A 22,075-nucleotide genomic window follows, 5' to 3' on the forward strand; every position below is an offset into this window, starting at 1 on the left:
GCAGAATTTTTAGCAGCTTTATGCTGCCTCCAGCTACCACATCAGCCAAGAAGTTGGTGATCATTTGCATGCAATCTACCCTTGGGCATCTCCTTCAACTGCCCAAGGCCCATGTGAAGGGACTACTGTTAGTAGTTTCTACCACTCAACTTCTGTAGCAGAAGCAACCAAGCTAAGTTCAGAGATTGAGTACACCATCCCCTGGCTTTTCACAAAGTACAACAGTTTAACTTATCTTTGGCTCTGATGCATATTTATTGTGGTTTCATTCTATACTAACATTGACAATTCGAACTTCCACTTGTGTTCTAAACGCTTTCCTGTTAACTGACAATCTTGAGATGGGTGCTAAGGGCTTCAGACCATCAGGAACCTCAATAGCAGGGTTCTTGTGCCTGTGAACTGCCATCTTCTATGAAGTCTTGATGCCACTGGCAGTAAGTGCATATTGCAAGTTTGTGTCTGGATAAAATATTGAGATCCCCTGTTTCCTCTGTACAAATATCCTCGGGAACAGATGTTCGTCTCCATAAGAGCTTACAGAAAAACAACCAAGGACATGTAACTGATAAAATACTCTGAAATTACCCATAGAAAAAAAAATTGTAACATTTTATAAAAGGAGGAAGGCACGTGTATATGAAGGACTGAGGTCACTTTGTTCTGCTTTGTTGTGCGTGCTATTGTAAACTAGTCATTTATGTGAACTATTTTCTTTTGTGCAGTACAGCATAAATGAATTTTTGCTGCACAGAGCAAGAACTCTAGAAAATATTCAATGGAAAGAAAAAAAGGTGAAGGATACAGCAATGCTGAACTTAGAACTTTTGAAGTGAAAATTTCTGCCTGTATGTCCTTGTCTGAAAGACAGAGATTGTGTATATCAGTTAATCATTAATTTTTTCACAATTGCAGGTTTCCATACCTGCACACACACTGCAGCTGGTTAAACAGTGATGTCTGCCTTTAAATTGATAATATGCATATGCAACTAGGGCATATATGTGAACTATGTACAGTCATACATGGGCAAAACAGCTTGAAAAAACAGCTCCAAAAACTAATTTCTTCAGTGTATCATTTTTTTGTATAAGGGAAATAATATAGTTCTCCTTTCCCTTCCTTTTACCTCTCCCTTGAAGGTTAATGTTCTTGTTAAGACAAAAGAAACAGAAAACTTCAGTTAAGTAGCAGCCAAAAGAGATTGGTATCTTTAGAGGATGTCTAGAGGGCATGTGATATGATTGTCTCCTTTGAGGTGTTGAAGTCTTTTGGACCATTTCGCTGAAAATAATTAGGAAAATCGTGTTGGCTTGTTGTTAGTAATGAATTTGCATGAATTCCATCTGTGGACCTGAAACCTATTCTTTGGTGGAAAAACTGGATTGCTCCTTTGTGGCTGACAGGTACAAACTACCGAGTCCATCTGAGTGCCACCTGCTTACAGGGCTCCGCTAAACGAAAGTTGCCTTTCCATTTATTTCTCAATTGTTTGGATATAAATGTCAAAGCTTAGATTTAAAATTTTCGTAGCACAGTCACACTATAAGTCTGCACAGTACTTTCTCCATTTTATTTTTGCCCTCAGACACACTTTTTAAAATTGATGGTCTAACTCGAAATTTGGAGTCATTCCTTAATCAGAAACAGAGTCACTCCAGATTGAATTTCTTCTTTAAAAACACATTAATAAAGTCTGTGGATTTTCCAATATGAATGGAATAACAATATGCATGAGGCAAAGGCTACCAAAAATAAGCATGAAGGTAGTTTATTGTCATATGGGATGTTATTAACATCTCAACCTTAAGCTCAGCCTACTTGTTTATTGCACTTATGTTTCGCACACTTGACTGCCCTTCAGTTTGAAACAGCGTAATCTAAAATAAAAAATAAAAACAGCCCTTTAATTTAATCAAGAGCAGGGAACTGCCATTGCAATGTTAAGTCATTGTCCCTCATTAACGTATCCTTTCACAGGAAAAATAGTATAGTGTTTCCATTTATGTAATCTGAACAACAAACATGTTAATAGGTATCAATTACTAGCCAGTTTCAGTGCTTAGAACCAGTAAGAAGGCCCATGCGAGGTTTTGACATCTGGTTTTAGTGAAATTGTTCCTGTCTGTGGTATTTAAAATTTAAAGAACTCCTGTTATTGTGCAATTGGGAATCCTAGGGGAGTACAATGTTAATGAAATCCATAACGTGCAGGGATTTTATGATTGCATTTTCAAGGCATTCCTTCAAAAGGGACAACTGATGTCTGCCATGGCAGCAGTAATTGTGTTTTTACAGAGTAGATTTAATGTTCGCATTTAAGAACAGCAGTTACATTTACACTCATCTGAAAAAATAACATGCAAAATCTCTATATTTAGGGAACTTTGCATCTTATTTCTGAATCCTTTGAGCAGGAGCTCCAAGCCATTGTGCATTGCAAACCCTTGCCCCTCAGGGATGCCCTGATGGGTTGTGGCCAGCAGCCCCAGGGCAGCACAGGAGTCAGGGGAGCTCCAAGAGAGGTGTCTTCAGCTAAAGATACTTGAAACCCATGTGTGTGTGGTTTTGAGAGGAGACTGATTGCCTATTACCAGGGTCACTGGGAACCTCTGCTACCATCAATCCTCATAATGGTGTGGGTTTTCAAACTCACAAGGAGTAACACCTTCTGGGTACTTTTACTGCAGAATCTGTATGTTTTCTATCATAACGTTTCTTCTAATGCGTATAACACAAATCTTTACACTCCCACGAGGTTGGATGATAGTTTCTGGGTGGCACAATTTTTCTCTTATCCTGTAACAGTGAGCAAGACCTCCAGCTTGCCCAGAGAGCAAAGCATGTTTGTTAATAACACAAGATCTCCAGTTCATATTATGTCTGGGGTTGGACAAAACCATAAATCCAGTTTTAAGAATCCTAGTATCAGATCAAAACTTTGCAGCCATAAACCAAAAAGCACTACTCTGGTATAAACACACTCTGCCAGTTCAAATTTGTTCGAAAAGGTTAACAGGGGGTTAACATAAATAGACATTATGCTCTGAATTTGGTACTATCTGTCATTCTGCAGCTGACATAAGGCCATACACTAAGGTGAACTCCTTGTTGTGCGTTCTGGCTAATTTGACATAAACGGCTAATCCAGCCCAAATTTATACTGCTGGAGTTTGCAGCGGGGCACAAACCTGGTATCATATGCAAACATCCAGACTCAGAGGTTGGCACAAGCAGCAGGTTTTGTCTGCCTCCCTCTGGCCTCTGTCTGCCAGTCTTCACTTCATCACCCATCCCTTTGGCACCTTCAACTCCTGCAGAGTAATTCTAGTCCTTTAGAGCAGCAAGCCCTAGGAATACCAGTTGATCCAGTGCAGAATTCTCCCTCTGCATCTTGCAGCATTTAGGGGTCTGAAGAAAGGCCAGAGAGGTAAGAGTAGGTCTCAAAAAACAACCTGGGAGATCCCCCTTGCCTTCACTGATTGAAATATCAGTTGTTTACTTAACACTAACTCTCCCTCCTGTGGAAGGAAAATATACTCCCATGGATTTAAAACATTTCTATGTATACACTACTTCACCAGAATTGAGAGGGAACTCTGGGGTGGAATTTTCCTTCCACATTTGTCTTCATTCTTTTACATTTTAACCTACATTCTTCATCATTTGCTCCTTTGTAAGCGAAACCCAGGAGCTCCCTTGTAAGCGAAACCCATCACTGATATATACAGGTATATAGATTAATACAGGTTTATTCCCATATCACCTCTGAAAATAATCACAGGTCATCATTTGGTGTCTTGACATTTTATCGGTGTCGTAGCTTATTTCCTTATCAGATATTCACTTAAAAATATAGGCAGTATTTATATATGCTGCTGCGCAGCATGTTTGTTTAATTAACAGGTTTATTCCTACATCAGACAGCCGTTTAGTCTGACTTTACCAAGCTAGCTTATCTAAATATTTCACATGAAAGCTCAAGGAAGTGGAAGTCAACAATGCCTGTTATTTTTATTATCATTTCTGTTTCTTTTGGAGTTTGATAGTGAAGTGAAGTGCATCATATTACTGCATAGAATAACATGAAAACTGGGAAATCTCAGCCTCCCAATTCTCCTGGCCTTTGAAGGACTGCCTGAGAGCTGGAGTTCAGAGGCTTTGTGGTGGGGCTTGCCCATCATTAGGGAGCACACTGACATGAAAGCACAAAAACTGTCAGTCCTTTGTCTTCTCTACCACTTTAGAATACAAGTCATTAGAATACAAGTATTTGGTTCATGTCATTTTACAGTTCATAACTGCACTCCAGAAATCACAAAAAGCAGAGCTAGCTTTGTGTGGAAAAGTGTTACAGTTATCTTAACGGCCTTAACATGCTTTGCACATGGGCAAAGAATGACAAAAGAATATTCCTTTCTGGAAATCACAGCCAGTACAGACTGTGACACAGCACAGAACCGAGGTTAATTGACCCAGCAGGATACATTCGTACCTTTATTTACTGTGACATGGGAATAAATGGTAGAGTTTCACAAAGGCAAGTACTGAAATTAGACAAGAGGGAGAAGGAGAAATAAAAGGGCCCTACAAAGTATGAAGGTTTTTTGATTATTCAAAGTGCTTTAAGAGCTATTTTAGTACCAGAAAGTTCCCAGCCATAGATTTATCACTCTGGGGAGGCTGAAGAGATGCTCAGAGAACTGTGCAAAACCATTGGCAGCCTTATTGCTCCAGAAGTGCAGGTGCAAAATGCAGTTTAGAGTAAAATCCTCTCTACCTCCCTCTGACATGTTTCAGCATCAGCCCTAATACAGAGCGGAGTCCTGTGTGGCTTCAAGCAATCCTGCATGCAACATATGGAGGAGCAGCAGAAGTAGAGCCCCTCTGAGCTTCCACTACCAGCCTAATCATTATAATAGTTTCGGTTCTTTCAGAGGATCCATTATGCAGAGATCTGGGTAGTTTGTATGTAGCTCTGTAATTACCTATGCATCCACTTCCCAGTCCGGCCCTACATCCCCTCAACGGCTGCAAGACAGATGGTCCTTTAGAGCTGAGATAGTGAATTAAAAATGTGTCCGGCAAAAACACTGATTCAGCAACTACTAAAATAATTTTGTAGATTTACCTCACTTTCACTAGTTGGTTGCAGGAGATAAAGAAATTAAAATCCTTAAATTGAAACTAAAACTAATTTTAAATTAACCGCCACAGGCTTGTTTTGTTTTGTTTTTTAAATCACATCTTGTACTTTTACTTACTTTCACGGAAATTAAAGCCACTTAAAAAATTCTGTACAAAATTATTCTTCTCTCTCTTTTGTTTTTGTTTTTATTTTTTCCATTCATTGGGTTCACATTTGGCTTGACTCAGAATATTTGTTATACTTTGTTGGTTTTCAAGCTGCCATCGTGCCATTCTACTTGGTATGGGAGCTCTCTCCCAGATGGCTTGCGACCCCGTGGGGTCTGAGGCAGCCTTGCCCACCCAGCTACCAGGCACTGCAACACGTCTGCTCCACCGCAGCCAGAACCTTCTGCAGATGTCAAGGAAGGTGTCTCAGAAGGAGATTTTTCTGAGCCTAGCAGAAATAATTAATCTACAAGACTAGGCAGGTGTCAAACTGAGGGTGAGGTAAAGCTCAAGGCTAGAAGTTAAGTGGCTAAGGCCAGTGGCGAGAAGCACTGCCTTGGGTAGGAACGCGCAGCTGAGGTGTGTTATAATAAGCAGAGTTATTACTGAGCTAAAGGTCTCTGTTCTCACGGGGCCGACCCTGGGCTGGAGATGATAGGTGTACTGCTGAGTGCTTTGCAGAGACAATTATGCATTTTTATTCACTCTTTCCACACCTGCACCATAGTATGAAGCTGTAGAGTTCATGAGTCCTATGGGCCTTTCCCCATCCCAGCATCCATGCTCCATATTTTCTGTTGCTGAGCTATTATTTGCCTCCCCTGTCTTTCTGTCATCCTGCCTTTCTGTCCCAGTTTCTGTTCTACCCATTAGGTGACATTTTCACAGCAGTAGCAAAATAGGTAAAGTGGAAGGATAAATGAGATTTCTTCCAACTGGTAAATACCTGCCCTTCAGAAAGCAATTTGTCTTCTTTCAAAAAAAAAGAAGTATATTTCAAAAAGGAAACACTTCATTTCATTTTGGCTTTACCTCTAATGTTTTCACTTGGGATTTTTAAAAAAAGTCTTTAAAAAGGCATTGGAAAAAAATTCCAAAGCTGACTGACAAACAGAGAAAATACAGTTGACCAAACATTAAGCTGAGGTTTGGTTCCTCTGTTTTCAGGAATAATTGGCTTCTCATCAGAGAAGCACTGTTTACACGTAACTTCCACCAACCAGCTGTAACTGTATAGTCTGGTCTTTCTCTTCATTGCAGGCTTTTGTGTTGAACGCTTTAGACCAAACTCATTTCTGGTGTTGATCCCCTGAAGCTGATGAAAGGATCAATTTGCTCTATCACATATAAAACCAGGGTGTATTTTAACTGGTCAAATCTAGGTTATAGATTATTGTACTAAAGACTAAAGTGTCTTTCAGCTTTAACAGACCCAGGAGCAGATTCTTCCATTGCAAATCCTACCAACTTCAAGCTATTGACTGAAGGGTTAACATAGCACAGAATAATTTTTAAATGCTCTTATCAGGCCTTAAAAATTACCTGTCCACAGGAGTGCTCCCCCCCCTTTCATGATATGCTTAACTACGAAAATACACCCTTGTGTTTATTTTAAAAAGCCACAGCACTTAAAAATCAATCGCTTTGTTCTTTACATAGCTGGAGATAGAGTAACTTTTAGATAGGCTAGTGAGGGTACACAAACCAGGCATCATTAGCTGGCCAAAGAAACCCTGAAAGTGAAATCCCTGCGGCTTGAGTTTGAGTGTTTTGCTAAGGGAAGGGCAGAGCTGGGGACAGACAATCTCCCTGGTTTGTTTCAGCACCTGAGGGAAATTGTCTTGGTAGTCACTGGCCTGTGCCATCCCTTCTGCTGTCCCCCTTCCTCCACCAGCACGGGACAAGAGTACCACTCTCAGCAGCAGCACTTCCAAATCACAACTTCAGAAGTATTTCATCTACCTGTGTGCGTTTCCTCAGAGCTATGAGGGACATACCAGAAAAAGTGGAATAATCTTTGCATGTGCAGCCTGTCACTCATTTTTCACCATACATTTACAGTACCCTCACCGCATCATCTAACTGCAGGTACCTGATGTTTTTCAAGAAGGTAGCAAAAACTCATATTTTGAAAAAGCAGTGACTTGCTTGGTGACCCAGTAGTAAGTTAAAATCATCATATACAATGTGTATGAAATAGAAAATCGAATTTTGGTGCAACAAAACTGACAGTTCCATTTAACAGAGAATAAATGAATGCAGACTGCTGTGGATGAATGACTGATTTAAAGAGACTGTGATGATTTTCCAAGATGAGAAAGCTGATCACAAGAAAATACATACATTTCTATGTGACACAGGTTATACGCCTACTCCAATTGCCAGTGAAATTAGGCTTAAAAAGTGTTATATCATAGACACTGGCACTTTTTCCTGATTTTGCTGTGATTTTTTATAGAAAACCTAAAGTCTGAACTTTCAGAAATATCTGAGTGTAGTAATTTCCACTTATTTTAGTGGAGCTGGCTCTGAACACAGGGATTGCACTGTCAGATCTATCTACACCATCAAGGTGTACTGTGTGAGACAGCAGAGGTTTAATTTTGCATATTGTATCATCCCTTGCTTAACAGCTTCCTAGCCATTAGCATAGGTATGCTGTGAAACAGGAAGAAGCAGAAGTTATTACTGTGTGTTTACACTTGTAATATTGTACTTATATTCAAAATACCAAAATTATAAATCAGTAATAATTTTCTGCCTTTACCCTCTGATTTTAACAGGACAGCAACTGGCAAAAAAAAAAAAAATTCTACAAAAGAACTTAATAGGCAAAATTCAGTGTTTTCTACCCAAACCCTAGTTATTCATATGTGAAGAAGTCTGATAGAGAAGCTTTGGATTACTTGTTTCCCATTTGTGCATTAGTTGCTCAGTACACTTAGGAGAAAGAAAGTCCTACAATTATGCCCTTTTCTCAGAAAAGAGTAGTTCTGCAAGTATTGCTATAGAGTTTCCCTTTTCTATAGTTTCTAACACAAACCGGGGAAGGTCACATTCAAACTGCGCTAAATAGTTGTCTTCATTCCAGATCACAGGATTAAGCTCAAGTTTAAAATTAAATGTAAATTACAAATAAGTATTCAGAAAACGTTAATTAAAAGTATTACGTTCCTGACTCATTTATTGCTCAGCAAGGGTTCCTAAGTATCTTAGCTGGAGAAAGGGGCCATTCAAATTCCCCCTTTTTTTTTGACTAAGTCATTGTACATGTCTTAGGTTATCCATTTGCAAGTTAATGTAGTGCTGAAGCAAAGGTTTTCATTTTAAAGAAGTAATATTTCACAGCAAGATATGTTCCTGAAAGATGTAAAACAATCTTTTTCTGCAGCACTGGGAGTCAATCAGCCTTTCTTCACTGCTACAGAGAGGGTTTGAATGGCATAGGATGCTGATTGCTTAGATCCCAGAGCCTATAGAAAACCCAATACGATTACATTTTCCTCCCTTTGTTATCAGAGTTTATTGTAGCTTGGTGTTCAGGTTTTAAGTAGTTTTCAAGTAAGAAAAATAAATTAAGAAAAAGGTATTTTCTGAGTCTTCTGAATAACAGTTGTGTTGTATCAGAGCACCACATGAATGCAAAAGGTAGAGCTTGCAAATGAATAACATAAGGATCATTCCCTATCACTGCATGTGCACTGGATGCATTTCACACAACAGAGAGAGCCCATTTCAGGGGAGCATTGCATTGCCTTTGCTTGTAAACCAAGCTTCTTCAAAGACCCACACTACAAGTATCACACAGAGCTCGTGTACCAGTGTCAGTGCTGCTCCCGGCCCACTTGCAGCATTTCTCTTTCACATTTGATCTTTATAGTTTCCATACTGGAGCAATTTGGCTTGCTGAATTCTGGAAATGTCTCCAGTTAAAATGCTAGTGTATTAACCTGCTGTACTGAGTCTCTTTTGTTTCTCTTTACCAGAGTGCTGCTTGCCAATTTTTACGACTACAGCAGATTTTACTATTCAAACAGAACCAGATGGAACACCAGTTCAAAGAACATGTCAGAATTAAATATTTCTTTTTTAATTAGTTGCTTCTGATTTATGCAAAAAAAATTAACATAAGAGTGGGAGAATGTGCCATGAATCCAGATGCAACACAGCCCACACAAGCATTATCTTTTCTCTGTCAGAGGCACAGAGGCTTTTTCTTTCATTATTTTCTTGTCTTTTCTTTTTTCCTTTTTGTTTCTGGATTTCAGTTTTCTTATGCTTTCTGCATCTTTTCTTTCTTGAACCAGCTCCATAATGATGACTGAGTTTATCTTATGTTCATCAGTCACACTTTTTCATCACTATCTTAAATTCTCTCTCATAGAAACTGGTTGATCTGCTTCTAAAAAAAATTATTGTACTCAATACTGCAATCCCAGCATCAGTAGCTCAACATGATAGCGTCCTTAGACTTTACTCCTTGTTTTCAGTTGAGGGAATCTTTACACTTATGTTTTTTTTCTGCTGCGGAAAAGGACTTAAGCAGAAGGTCAAGATTGTGAGGAATATATATTTCAAATGCTAGAGAAAGTTCATTTCCCTTTTGCTGCCAAGAATTCCTGTTGCTTTGGCATGAATGTTTGCTCATCTCTTCTTTCATGCTTCCCCATTTTTGCCAAGTCACATAAGCATCACTTCAGTAAAACATGCTGACTGGGGATAGTTGTTAAGCACAGACTAGAAGTTAAGCGTGTGATTAGCTACTTTCCCTTTTGGGGCTCTCAGGATGTTGCTGTCAGGGTCAATGAGAAAGACTTCAGTGACTCAGGAGAGATTTTAATAACAGCAGTATTTTCTCCCCACTTTCTTTATGGAGCTGCCACAAGTATCACTGAGAATTTTGCACAAAGATCTGAGATAGTTTACAGGCTTAACTATTTTCGCTTAAACCCAGGATGAATATTTACACCCTGTAAATAATCAAAGAGTTGTGCTCTTGTAGTAACTACTCCTTTCAAGGATGAAGACTCTTGGAAGTAATTTTCCAACCAAATTAATTAAACTATTTTCAGAATTTCTACTAGAGCCTGTGCCATTTTTACTTAGCATTGTAATCTAATAAGTAAAGGAATTAAGTCTTAGTTGTATATACATCTTGAGGAAGCATGATTGGTCAAATCAAAAGCAATAGTTAATAAAAAAAAGATCAACTCTTGCTTAATTAAATATTTGACAGAAGAACAGTGAAGCATCACAATAGTTAATCTGACTCAGAGCACTGTATGCTATCTAGGGAAATGACACGGTTCTCTAAAAATATTTACTTTGGTATGTTGTGTCAAGTGATGGATTGTACAGCTTTTCAAGCCACAAGAGATGCCCACAACAAAAAGCTTCCTGTTGTTAATCAAACTCCAGCACTCGGTCCTTTATTTTCTCAGGCTGTTGAACAGACCTACAGTAGGCGTGTTAAAAGCTGGCAAAACTGCTCCCTTGCTGCAGTTCCCTCAATGGCTGTATTTTATTTAACAAGGAAGATTTTCATTCTGAAAATAAGATCTTCCATACTTCGACATGGTTATGTATGACGACAGGAAGCAGCAATATTAATTTCAAGCCGTGTACGTCATGTGTTGTTCTTTATCCAGCAGTTTGCTAAGATTTGCTACATGATACATTGTACAGAGCTAAATGTTATTTTTTTCCTTCTCTTTAACTGGTCTCTAGTAAAATGCATATGCCATCCCTTGCATATCTATGTCTTAAAAATGTGTCACCTACTAACATTTTTTGGAGACAGTAAGACAGCAATAAAAATATATCTCCTGGATGCTAAAAGATATTGCAGAATAAATAGAGAGGAAGTAATTCATATGTAGCTAGTGCCTTGCAAAATGCTCTTGCAGGAAAGAAATTAATTTCAGAAATAGGAACAAGAGAAACTTTTTTCTACATGAACATTTCTCTCCTGGAAAAAAAAATTGCACACTTGAGATGCTCCTCATTTCTTTTAAGTTAGAGGTCCATTCCTATAGACAGTTCTGCTCCCACAGTTGTACTTATGAATAAAGACAGTCACACTGCAACACAAGCAATTATCAAAGGCTATGTTTTTGGATAAGACCCTAAGGCATCATTTTCCAAGAGAAATATGCTTTTTAATCAGAATGAAAGTGATGAAAATTTGAAAAAAGAACTAGCAATGTACTGCAGTTAGTCAAAGATGAAACTCTGGTCATGGTAATGAAATGTCAGTATTTCAGGTTTGGAGACATCTGCCTATCTCAGATCACAGCCATACAGCTTGTGGTAACATACAAAATCACTTGTGTTCTCTAAAATAAATACCAGATGTTTGTTTATCATATGTGCAGAAACTTAAATGTCAAATAATTGCAGGGAGATGCATTTGATGTTCATCTTCAAAAGTACTGAATTTCATCACCACCTCTCTCCACAGTCATTTTAATGTGAAACACAAGTTCTTGAAACAAAAAGGACAAGAAGGCCAAAACAAAAAGCTAGTTATTAAAGATTTGTATTACTATCTATTACTATAGTTGGAGGAGCCTGGATCTGAGAAAAATGGGTAGCCTCTGGTCATGTTAAAAGTTGGACCTTCTTTGGAGGTTCCCCTTTGACTGGAACTTACACAGAGAGTTGATCTCTATAAACATAAGCCTCCAAAATGCAAACCAAGTCCTACGTGTTTGGTGACACAGTCGTTCCAGAGCTACTACCCCCTGCATTGATTCGTCTGGAAAACATGGAAAAGAGCTGTGTCTTACCACAGCCACACTTTGCTACCTTCAGGTTCCAAAGGTTACTAGCAGTTGATACAGTTGAATTTCTACTCTGAGCAGTTCCTATGACATTTAGAATATGTGTTTTATGGACAATATTTACATTTTATAGAAAGCGAGGTTTTAAAAGACATTGAAACAAAAAACAAAATACATCACCAAGTGATTAATGAGGGTGAGCTTAACAGCCCAATAAAATGTGTCATGCAGTTTCCAAGGTAGTGTTCTACATAATTCATTTCTATCACCTTACTTAGAGAAGAAGAGTATAATACATTTAGAGCTTGATTTGCAAACATACTTAGGCACAACAGAGGGGTGCTCAGTGTTGCAATGCTGTTTGCATGCACCTGGAGAAGAGTGGTGCCTCTCCGGAGGCCACTGCAGCGAACCATCAAAGGGAGGAAAATGCCTTAAGCCCTACCTCTCTCCTGGACCTTTTCACTGACACAGAACTGAAAACTCCAAGAGACCCTTCTGCTTCTCTGCTGCTTAGCCTCAGCTTTCTTGTTTGCACTGCTCCTTTCTCACAAAATTACACTGATGGAGAAATATTATTCTTTTTTTCTCTATCAGTTTGTGAACAAACAGCCCCTGGCATGTGTCAGGTCTGGGGTTACAGCTTCCTTTTGCAAGGGGTTTAAAGCTGTGCTGAACACTACAGCTGTCAGACTCCAGGCACTCCAGGAGAGGACTGCTACTAACACAGTTCCAGTTTTCAAGAAGCACATAAAGATTTGTTGACCCAGAGAGACCACATCTATGTGGAGAGGAGTTCTCCCTAACAAGAAGAGAGACATCCCTCCTCCAGTACAGTCTTACTGTAGTTTCTGTCTTATGTCAGTTACTGGAGGCAGGAGTGCTAATGATGATGCCTTTCCTTCCTTGCTTGTAGGCAATAAATTAAAGGTCCTCTCAGAGTCTCTCTCTCCCCCCCGGTGAGAGAATCCTGCCATCTTTTGAACGTGAAGATAGATGTCTATATCCCTTGTGTGTTCAGGACTGAGCCCTGGGCAGTGAGATTGATGCTGCACAATATTCAGTGCCCAGGAGTTAAGAAGATGTATTGAATCCCAAAATTTGGGACCAAGCAAAATCTGGGGACCTGAAGTTTTCTAATGGGACAAGCCTGAGACACCTGAAGGGTCTGCGACTGGTACCAATTGTTAGCTCAGGCATCAAGTAATCAAACCTTTCCCTAAGCCGTCAATGTTAAATTTTAGCTCAGCTTCAAATACCTAGAACTCTTGTAATAGGCCATTGCTTGACTTTATTCACAATGAGGTACTTGCTGTATATTAAAAAGCCCCTACTAGAATAATTTCAAATCAGTTGGAATGGTACAGGCTTGGGACCCTAATCATTTCAAAACTGAAGAGCTGTTTCAGATTGTGAGAGAAGCAGATCATTTAAATAACTTAGCTCCGCACTCCCTCAGACTTCCAGATTTTCAAGTGCACTTCAGCCTAGAAGTGAATGAGGTATTGGACATAACTCAGTGCAGCACACTTTACAATCAGCAGAGTACAGTTTGGAGAGCATTTGAAGTTAAGCTGAGATTGCTCAGCGCAATGATGCCCAGATTCCCCCATTAACTTTCAGATTGCAACAATCTAACATCTGAGACTCTCCAGTTGCTTTAAATCACTTGATTGTTTTTGCAAGGCTGGGATTTTTTTGATTTTTTTTAAGACTGATTTTTTTTTTTTAATCACACAAAACCAAGATGATGCAGTATTTCACCCCAAAAGACAAGGGCTAAAATGTTAGATATAGCCTTTACCAGCCTTAAAAACTGGGGCAGGGGTTTTGCCCTCAAAGCCAGTTCTATCTGTCACACACAAGGCTGCTATTCTTGTGTTGGAGGACTCCAAAATGCCTTGTATATGACATGGGCATTGAAAGAGCAGACCCTCTGTCCTCAGTGCCACTTCCTTCAGCCTTTTGGGAGAGAATGCAGAGCATGTTGATTTAACTGCTCCAGCGCCTTTGGATATATGACATACATCCAGGAAAAAGGATGCCTGTGGGACACAGGACACATATATTCTGCCTCCTGTGTACTTTGGAAATAATGAAAAAGCTTGAGACGTTCATGGGACAATTCACTTGATAAGGGTTAATTCAACCTATTATTATCCTACTGAACTCTGGACAAGTGAAGTTTAGGGGGATAAATTACTCTGATTAATATTTTGCGAATAGTGTGATTTTATCATGAAATTAAATGGCTTGCTTTAGGAAACAAAGAGAAGGTTCTAGCTGTAGAGAAATAGGGTGAAGAATTTGATTTTAATTGGTTTGTTGTTACAGCTAAAAAAAGGGTTGTACAGAAATGGCAGACATTTCAAAGCTGTGGTCACCAACCTGACTATGAGAAAGTTTTGTGTCTAGTGTCAGCCATTTGGCAACTGGACTCGTGCACTGAGACAAAGATTTCTTTTGCCAGCAGAACTGACTTTAGTAGTTGTGTTCCTATACCCCACATCATGCTCCCAAATATACTGATATTTCTTTGATGCCACATGATGAACTAGATGAGGAAAAGATCTAGATGGCAAATAACGAGGAGGAAGAGCAAGATTAGCATTAAATCACTTGTCCATTTGTAAAGGAGAAAGAGAGAGAGTGAGTGAAAAAGAGTGAAGACCTCTAATGAGCATTTGTGTGCACACCATGGCATTCATTTCTCCAAGTTCAAAATTACATTATTTTCTAATGATAGAAGTCCACTACATTTGACAGTTGGAACAGAATTATTACACTTGTGCTAATGCTTATTTCTGTTTTCTTCAAATACATCATACAGTAAAAGCAACTAATTTGCCTTTTTCCTAACTAAATCACACAGTGATTTGTAATTATCTTGTGACTAACTAATACATCATGGGATTCTTTTCTTCTCTTCTATTTGCAAGCAACAATTTCCTGAGTTTTAGCAGAATTCTTGTTATCATTCCCTAAGTGCACATCTTTGACATTGTACTATTAAATTTCATCTGATTTCTAATACTGCAATCCTTAGGGTCACTCTGTTCTCACTGCATGAGTCTCCTCTGTATCGACAAGGCCTTGCAGACTTGTGTCCTTAGCAAATTTCATTAGCATCTATGCAAGGTGGTTAATGAAAATATTAAGTAAGGTTTTTCACCAGACTGGTCCTTGGGGAATTTCTCTAGTAACTTCTCTGCAGTCTGTTGGTTCCCACTTGCACTGATGGGGTCTCTGGTTGCTCCCTCACAGAGAAAAGAGAATTCTCTGGCATGTGAATAACCCTTCTGGCTAATTAGGCAAATTTTCCCATCTTCTGTGATGGCACTGTTTACAAAACAGGCGATTATGTCTATGTTATTATCAACAATATTTTGCAATTTCCTTCATACAAAATCCTTATTATCTTTGTAAAACATGATGGGGTGGAGGGGGTGCCATTTCTGCAGTATTGTTGTCCTCTGAACTGATTGTCTTCACATCACAAATTATTCTCTACCCCAGGTAGATCTAGGCCTTCTCCGCTTTGTTTCTGGAATTGGGACCCAAGGAGCCATCTCAAAAGAAACAAAGAAAGAATATTATCTGAAAACATATCGTGTAGATGTCAGCTCCAATGGAGAGGACTGGATTACACTGAAGGAAGGAAACAAACCTGTTGTAAGTATTTTTTTGTTTGTTTTTTTTATCATTCTTCAGCGAAGAAATAGTCTGTTGAACTGTTTAGTTACTATCAGCTGTTTAAAAAAGAGGAGTAAGGTATCAGAGGTTTGGTCAGGTTGATCAGGGTTAACAATTTGCCAAATCCAAAGCCAGCTATTGTCTCAACAGTGATGGGCCACAGAAATTGTCTATGCAAACCCTAGAGCAGCTGAAAGTGGTACAGGGTGCTGCCTTATCTGTTGAACTCACCATAACTTGAGTGATTTGTTTCTTCTTCCTGGAGTGTTCTGCTCTTTCCCAGCTTGCCAGAGATTTTCTGTGTGACCTTGAGAAAAACATTATGCAGAACCTTTCAAAAAATGTGTTCCTCTGTTATCTACAGTGAAGTTCTGGATATGCAACGTTTCAGCACCTCAGCTCCCTGTGCGTGGCCATGCTGTCTTGCAGGAGTGCTAGCAAGTGATTAGTGGTTTATTAGACTTCCAAGTATCTCAGTGATGGGGGTCATGCAGGCAGATGATTAGGCCCATCTTTCCATCCTTATAGATTTTTATCACCTTTCCATTTATCGGCACATTTGCTCTCTGTGACCTCCCAATGAAACAGCTTTAGACACTTATAAGAAAATCTTCATTATCCGCTACCGTGAGCATAAAGCTTATTACTGAGAAGTCAGTTCTACTCCAGCTCTCACATGAATAACCCCAGTGAGGCTGTGCCTCCCTTCCCACCTCACTCAGGATGTGCCTGGAAGCAGCATCCCCAGAGGTTGCCAGGGGCTGATGCAACTGGAAAGGTTTGGTGGTACCTCCCTTCAGAACAGCTTTTTTGTGACCCTTCTATGAAGACAGAGAAGAGCTGTACAATATCAAACTCTATCAGTGTAATGCTATCTAGCTTTAAATATTTGGTTACTGGTTTGTCCCTGACTCATCTGTAAATGCTCTGCCAAGTCCACATTTATCTAATCAAAATGGTAGTAGTATTTAACACATACACCTTTCTTCTTTGAAGCATTTTGTAAAACAATAAAAAAATAAATACTGAAAGCTTCTCTTTGATAGGTATTATCCTGGTTTTACAGGAACTTCAGGTCAAATGCCACAATGTGGGCACTGTACAATGATATGTAAAGCTAAAATAACTGACTTGCCCAAAGTCACAAGAGGAGCCAGCACTGTGGCTGGTATGAGACACATGGTTTCCTGGCTCTGAATTCTGTAATCTGAACAACTGCTTCTTTCAAAATCAGACCATGCCTGATTTTCATTACCAACTTCAATTTGTAAACTCTCCAAGAGTGTATTTTACATGAGTTTCTCTTGCACATGCTGTCCTTAATTAATGAGAACACTTCCTAAACCTGTGTCACTTGCCCAAAGGCTTTATAAAAAAATTAGATTTCTAAAATGGCAATATTTTGCTGTTGATAGAGACAAGAAAAAACCATGCACCATTCTCTCTCTAATGTTTTAATTCCCATTAAAAGTTCACAGCTACAGATCTCTTCAAGGCACCCTCACCTTCGTATTTTACTAACACCTTATAGGAAGCTGTGTACTTTTGAGAAAAAACTCATTTTCTCTGTCAGATGCAAACTTCGAGAAAACTACAGGAGGTCCTCACAGAGAAAAAAGTTGCTGAAAAGAAATGTAGCTCCATTTAAAATCTCTTACTAGACGTTAAATTACTTGAGATGTAACTGAGCCTGATGAGTTGACAGCTGTGTGCTGTTGGTCACCGATCCAAATTAGTGCAGTTACAGTAAGTAACAAACAGGAAAGTAGACAGTGTGTGTAAGAAATGGGAGAAATGTCCCATAAAAGGAGAGGGGTTTGTATCCATGGAAAACAACAGGAAATCGGTCTTCCCTATGTGAGGAAGAAGCAGGAAGCTGAATCACCTTCTTTGGATTAGAACATTGCAAGGTTTCAGCTCTGCTAGGAAGGAGCAAGTCTACAGGATCCTCAACATGAAAGCACAGCCCAATCCTGTCCCTTCTTGTGGAAGTTTCATTGTTCATTTAATTTGACTGCCAGCCTCAGGGGATGCAGGGAAAGTCTTAAAGCCTGTTATGTAGATTTTAAATAGACTTCCATTCAGTATGCAAGGAGAAAAAAAATTCTGAGTACTTGTTGAAAAGGATTTGAAAACAAGAGGTTGACAAAGCAAGGTTTGCATGATATCCTCTGCAAAACTTTTAAGCCCAAGGACAGCAAAATAATATGTTTTTATCCTAACTCCATATAGGATTTTTTTGTGGTCTAATTGAAATCCAAACCTTTAGTTTGAGCCTGAGGTTCTGTAGCTTTTGCATTGTTCTACGAGTGTACTAGAGATAAAACTGCCCTAATGATGGGGCATTGAGGGATTCTTCCAGGACACAGAAGTCCTTGGGTGACAAAGACCAGCATATGTCATTCCTGCATATAGATCTGGGCATTGGGAACACCTTTTTTAGTATCACTGAACATCTTCCATCTTCATTTTTCCTCCCCAAGGAAAGCTAATCTGTCTGCAAAAGTTGTTTTAGGAGATTAAGGAGTTTCCCATGCAAGTCTTTTGTCTCAGCCCCCACAAAATAACCCTGGTTAGACTTTATATCATAACTATGTGTAAAACACAGAATTGTAAACAACATTTAAGAGAAAGTTTAACATATATATACTTTTTGTTTCCACACAAAGGTGTTTCAAGGGAATAGCAATCCCACTGATGTTGTTTACAGACCTTTTGCCAAACCAGTTTTAACCCGGTTTGTGCGAATTAGACCTGTGTCTTGGGAAAATGGAGTTTCACTGAGATTTGAAGTCTATGGCTGCAAAATAACAGGTAGGTCTTGGGAAGAATTATAAAATCAAGGGAATTTATTGTGCTTATGCTGTGAGTTTTATTTTTATGAGTGAAATGCATTTTCACAATCTGCAGTATGGTCTGAATCTAGAAATTTAAAAAAAAAAAAAAAGAAAACACCACAACCCAAACATTTAGTGTTATCTGACTGTTGTTCTGACATTATCTTTTAGGTTTAATTACTTTCCTTGCAATTACTTTACAGGTCCATGCAAATACCTGAGATACATGGATATTTTGCAAATTCCCATCTTAGTTTTCCTTCCTAACCCCCCAGTCCCTCTCTCTCATGCTTGCTATTCATAGGTCATTCTCAGCAGGTTTCCCAAGGAACAAACGTACATAGCTAGATACAGAAGCATTGCGAGGTACAAACACTCAGATCTGGAACCTATGCAAACAATGGTATTTATAGTCAATAATGATAAGTATTGGAAAGCAACTCCTTTATATCACACAGTTTCCTATCAAATTTTTTTTTAGAAATCTTTTTTTATAGTTTTGCATTTCCTATACTTCCTACAAAATGGAGGTGCTTTTATACGTAAAGTAAAAATACGAGTTATAGATGAAAGAAAATGTTAATGAGTTATTATATTTTACAAAGCTAATTTTTCTAGTGCATTTTTTAGCAATTAACATAGTTCATTGGAGTGATTTTTAATACTTCTAGGGCTTTTTTTTTCCTTTTAGGGTTTCTTTAGTCTTGAAAATGTTTCTTAGGACTGGTTTTCCTACAGCAGGAAAATAAGATTACTAATTACTTTGTTAGAGAATTCCAGGTCATTCTATGAAGTCTTTTCAGATTAGATGTCAGCAGGACTGCTGTTACATTCTATATTGGAAATCTTCATTCCTTGTTAGCAGATACTTCTAATTTACTTTTATCTAGGATCATAAAAGAAGCAACTATTTAGCTTCTGTTTCATCTGAAAAAGTCTGAGAGACCAAGGAAATACAACAGGAAAATCTCACCCGCATCAATAAAATTGTATTTTACAGAATCTATGAAGATTTCCATTTCCAATGCCACCAAAATAAAGCAATCTGCACCCAGGTTTTGGCTGATTTTGGAAGTTTTCTCTAGGGAAAGATTCACAAATTCAGATGACCCTGCACTCTTTGCCTTAGCTAGAAGAATAGAAAACAAGAATAGAATAGGATTTTCTGATCCTTTTGGTTCCCACTAAGCCAAAAATACTTGTGGTATTTTGGTACTTCCTGCCAAAACTAGGATGTGCAAGTTTGAACAAATGAAAATTATATACAAATTCAAATAGATTCTTTGGGATATAAGAAATAAATAAGTAATTACTTATGATAGTTGATTTGACTGATGTGTCCTGTTTCTGTTTTATTGCTTGTTCAGATTAACTATTTAATTTATTTGGGGCTTTTTTTCTCTGTAGATTATCCTTGCTCTGGGATGCTGGGTATGGTGTCTGGGCTCATTCCTGACTCTCAGATTACTGCATCTACTCAAGTGGATAGAAACTGGATCCCAGAAAATGCTCGGCTCATAACAAGCCGTTCAGGTTGGGCGCTGCCACCAACTACTCACCCATACACAAATGAATGGCTTCAAATAGATCTTGGTGAAGAAAAAATAGTGAGGGGTATAATTGTCCAGGGAGGCAAGCACCGAGAAAACAAAGTGTTCATGAAAAAATTCAAAATTGGCTACAGCAACAATGGATCAGATTGGAAAATGATTATGGATTCCAGCAAGAAAAAGATAAAGGTAAGAAGAAAAGCTCTGCACTAAAGAAAAGTTACATTAAAAAAAAAAGTTTACATTACATTTCTATGCATCTGTCTCTGACCTTAGAAAAGGCACACAGCTGGGACAAAGCCAAGCAGGGGAACTCCAAGGGCAGCAATCCTGAAGGGGTGCTGTGAGAGCCATCCCATGCCTGAGGGCAAGAGCTGGCCTTGGGACATTTACCTCTCTCTGGCAGCAAAGGTTTTGCTTATTCAACAGGTAGTTCAGGCTTGATTCCTGACAACTTGGTGCTTCCGTGGCCCCCAGGTTACTGCAAAATCCCATGCAATGGGATTTAAAAGTATACTCTAAAAAACTAAACTCCACACTAAAATTGAAAGTGAACGAATTTATTTGAGACACTGAATTACTTTTCTTTTTATCTATTTTTGTCAGAGCTGTAGAGTAAGAGTGGGGTTATTTAACTCAATGGAGTACCTGTTGTATTTCTGGACTGCCTATAGATTGCTCTGAGAGTTTCATAGGCTCTTTGTAATGATCTGATCCAAGTCCCTCCAAAAGAAAGTGAAGAAGTTTTTGACAAGTTATCCCCTCCCAAGTGAAAAGTACTATTATATTGTCACAAGTGAAGCATCTTGGCAGTTGCTTGGGAATAAAGGGCAGCTGGTTCATAGGCTCAAGCAGGAACTGAAAGACGTTTACAGAGGAGGACCAAATGAATTGCTGGGTTACATGCCAAGGAAAATGAGTGTGGCCCAGAAAAGCTTCTGGGAATGTACCTGTTTTGGTTTGTCTTTGCATGTATGTGTTTCAGGATCTAAACTGCACTGTGTTGAGCTTGTTTATACCAAATCTGATTTTAATCTTCCATCCCATTTTGTTATCATTGCTCACAAAGTGCATTTTTGCCTCAAAAGGCGCAACTTGTTTTTTAGTCTTTCTACGCAGTTCCTTGAAGAAATGAGTAGGCATGCTGGTGCTGTAGTACTGGGATGACCAGGCAATTGCATACCAAAATGTACCCTCAAAAGGCAAAGCATTGTGGTGCTTGGCAGATGGAAATCCTGAGAGTTGCTTCATATCTCATCTGTGTTAGTTTGAAAATTAGATGTAAAAGCTGTTTTGCTATACAGACTCATCCTTTGGACAAACCTGTGTTTCCTTAAAGGAAAAGCTGAGTGGGCCCATGGATGTAGCTTTTCCAGGCACATTTGGTAAATATTGGACTTCATTCTCTCCTGTTTTAATCGCACTGAATATGTCTGCATTTTCTCACTTTTTATCATTTGTTTGGGGGATTAAAACTAAACGGATTCAGCCTTTGCAGTCATCTCCTTTCTCTCGTTACCATGAGTTTTGACTTCATCATAAAGTGTGAAGGGAGTGTAAATCAACAATGGGATCTAACCATTTTCGTTCTAAAATAGATGTTGTTTTGACATGTACTTCTACACTGTGGCTCAACGAGGGAAAAAAATAATGCCATATGCTTTCAAAGCAGCGCGCCGTCTGCTGCATGGCTTTCTGTTTTCTAATACAGGCACTTGCCATCATTGTCAGAAGTTAGAGTTTGACAAGAAAACTAGTGTGCTAACTAATGCACTGAACCCATCCCCAGCTTTCATCACTACCATAAATTAACTTTCAAGATTAATGGAATGGAGAGGGCTGGAATTCGAATCTCTCGTGGCATAATTATAATCATTCCTCAAAATTCAAGATATTTAATAAACTTTCTTCCAAAGCACAAGTTTTCTTTAAAGAGAATCAGATAAATCCCATGATTTGTGAGTCCGATGGATTTAAAATGTTAATACTGGAATGTAGTATTTTTAAATGTGAGTAGAGCTGGATGGGACAGCATGATATAATGAGTCACAGCAGGAACATGGATTAGAAACAGCCC

The 22,075-nt window shown here is 38.8% G+C and overlaps 1 protein-coding gene across 5 annotated transcripts in view; it reads left to right on the top strand.

Moving 5' to 3' along the window:
- The window catches only part of NRP1 (neuropilin 1), a 114,557-nt gene that overhangs the window by 63,661 nt on the left and 28,821 nt on the right, over positions 1-22,075 (top strand). For all 5 annotated transcript variants that reach the window (XM_027717333.2, XM_027717335.2, XM_039380635.1 and 2 more), the window contains exons 8-10: positions 15,435-15,590; positions 18,281-18,425; positions 19,856-20,187. In XM_027717333.2, the coding sequence (XP_027573134.1) occupies positions 15,435-15,590; positions 18,281-18,425; positions 19,856-20,187 (633 nt within the window). The remainder of the gene's footprint in view (positions 1-15,434; positions 15,591-18,280; positions 18,426-19,855; positions 20,188-22,075) is intronic.

This window comes from Pipra filicauda, unplaced genomic scaffold (genome assembly GCF_003945595.2).
Source record: "Pipra filicauda isolate LSUMZ 115617 unplaced genomic scaffold, ASM394559v2 scaffold1_size10287979_pilon, whole genome shotgun sequence".
Taxonomy (NCBI): Eukaryota; Metazoa; Chordata; class Aves; order Passeriformes; family Pipridae; genus Pipra; species Pipra filicauda.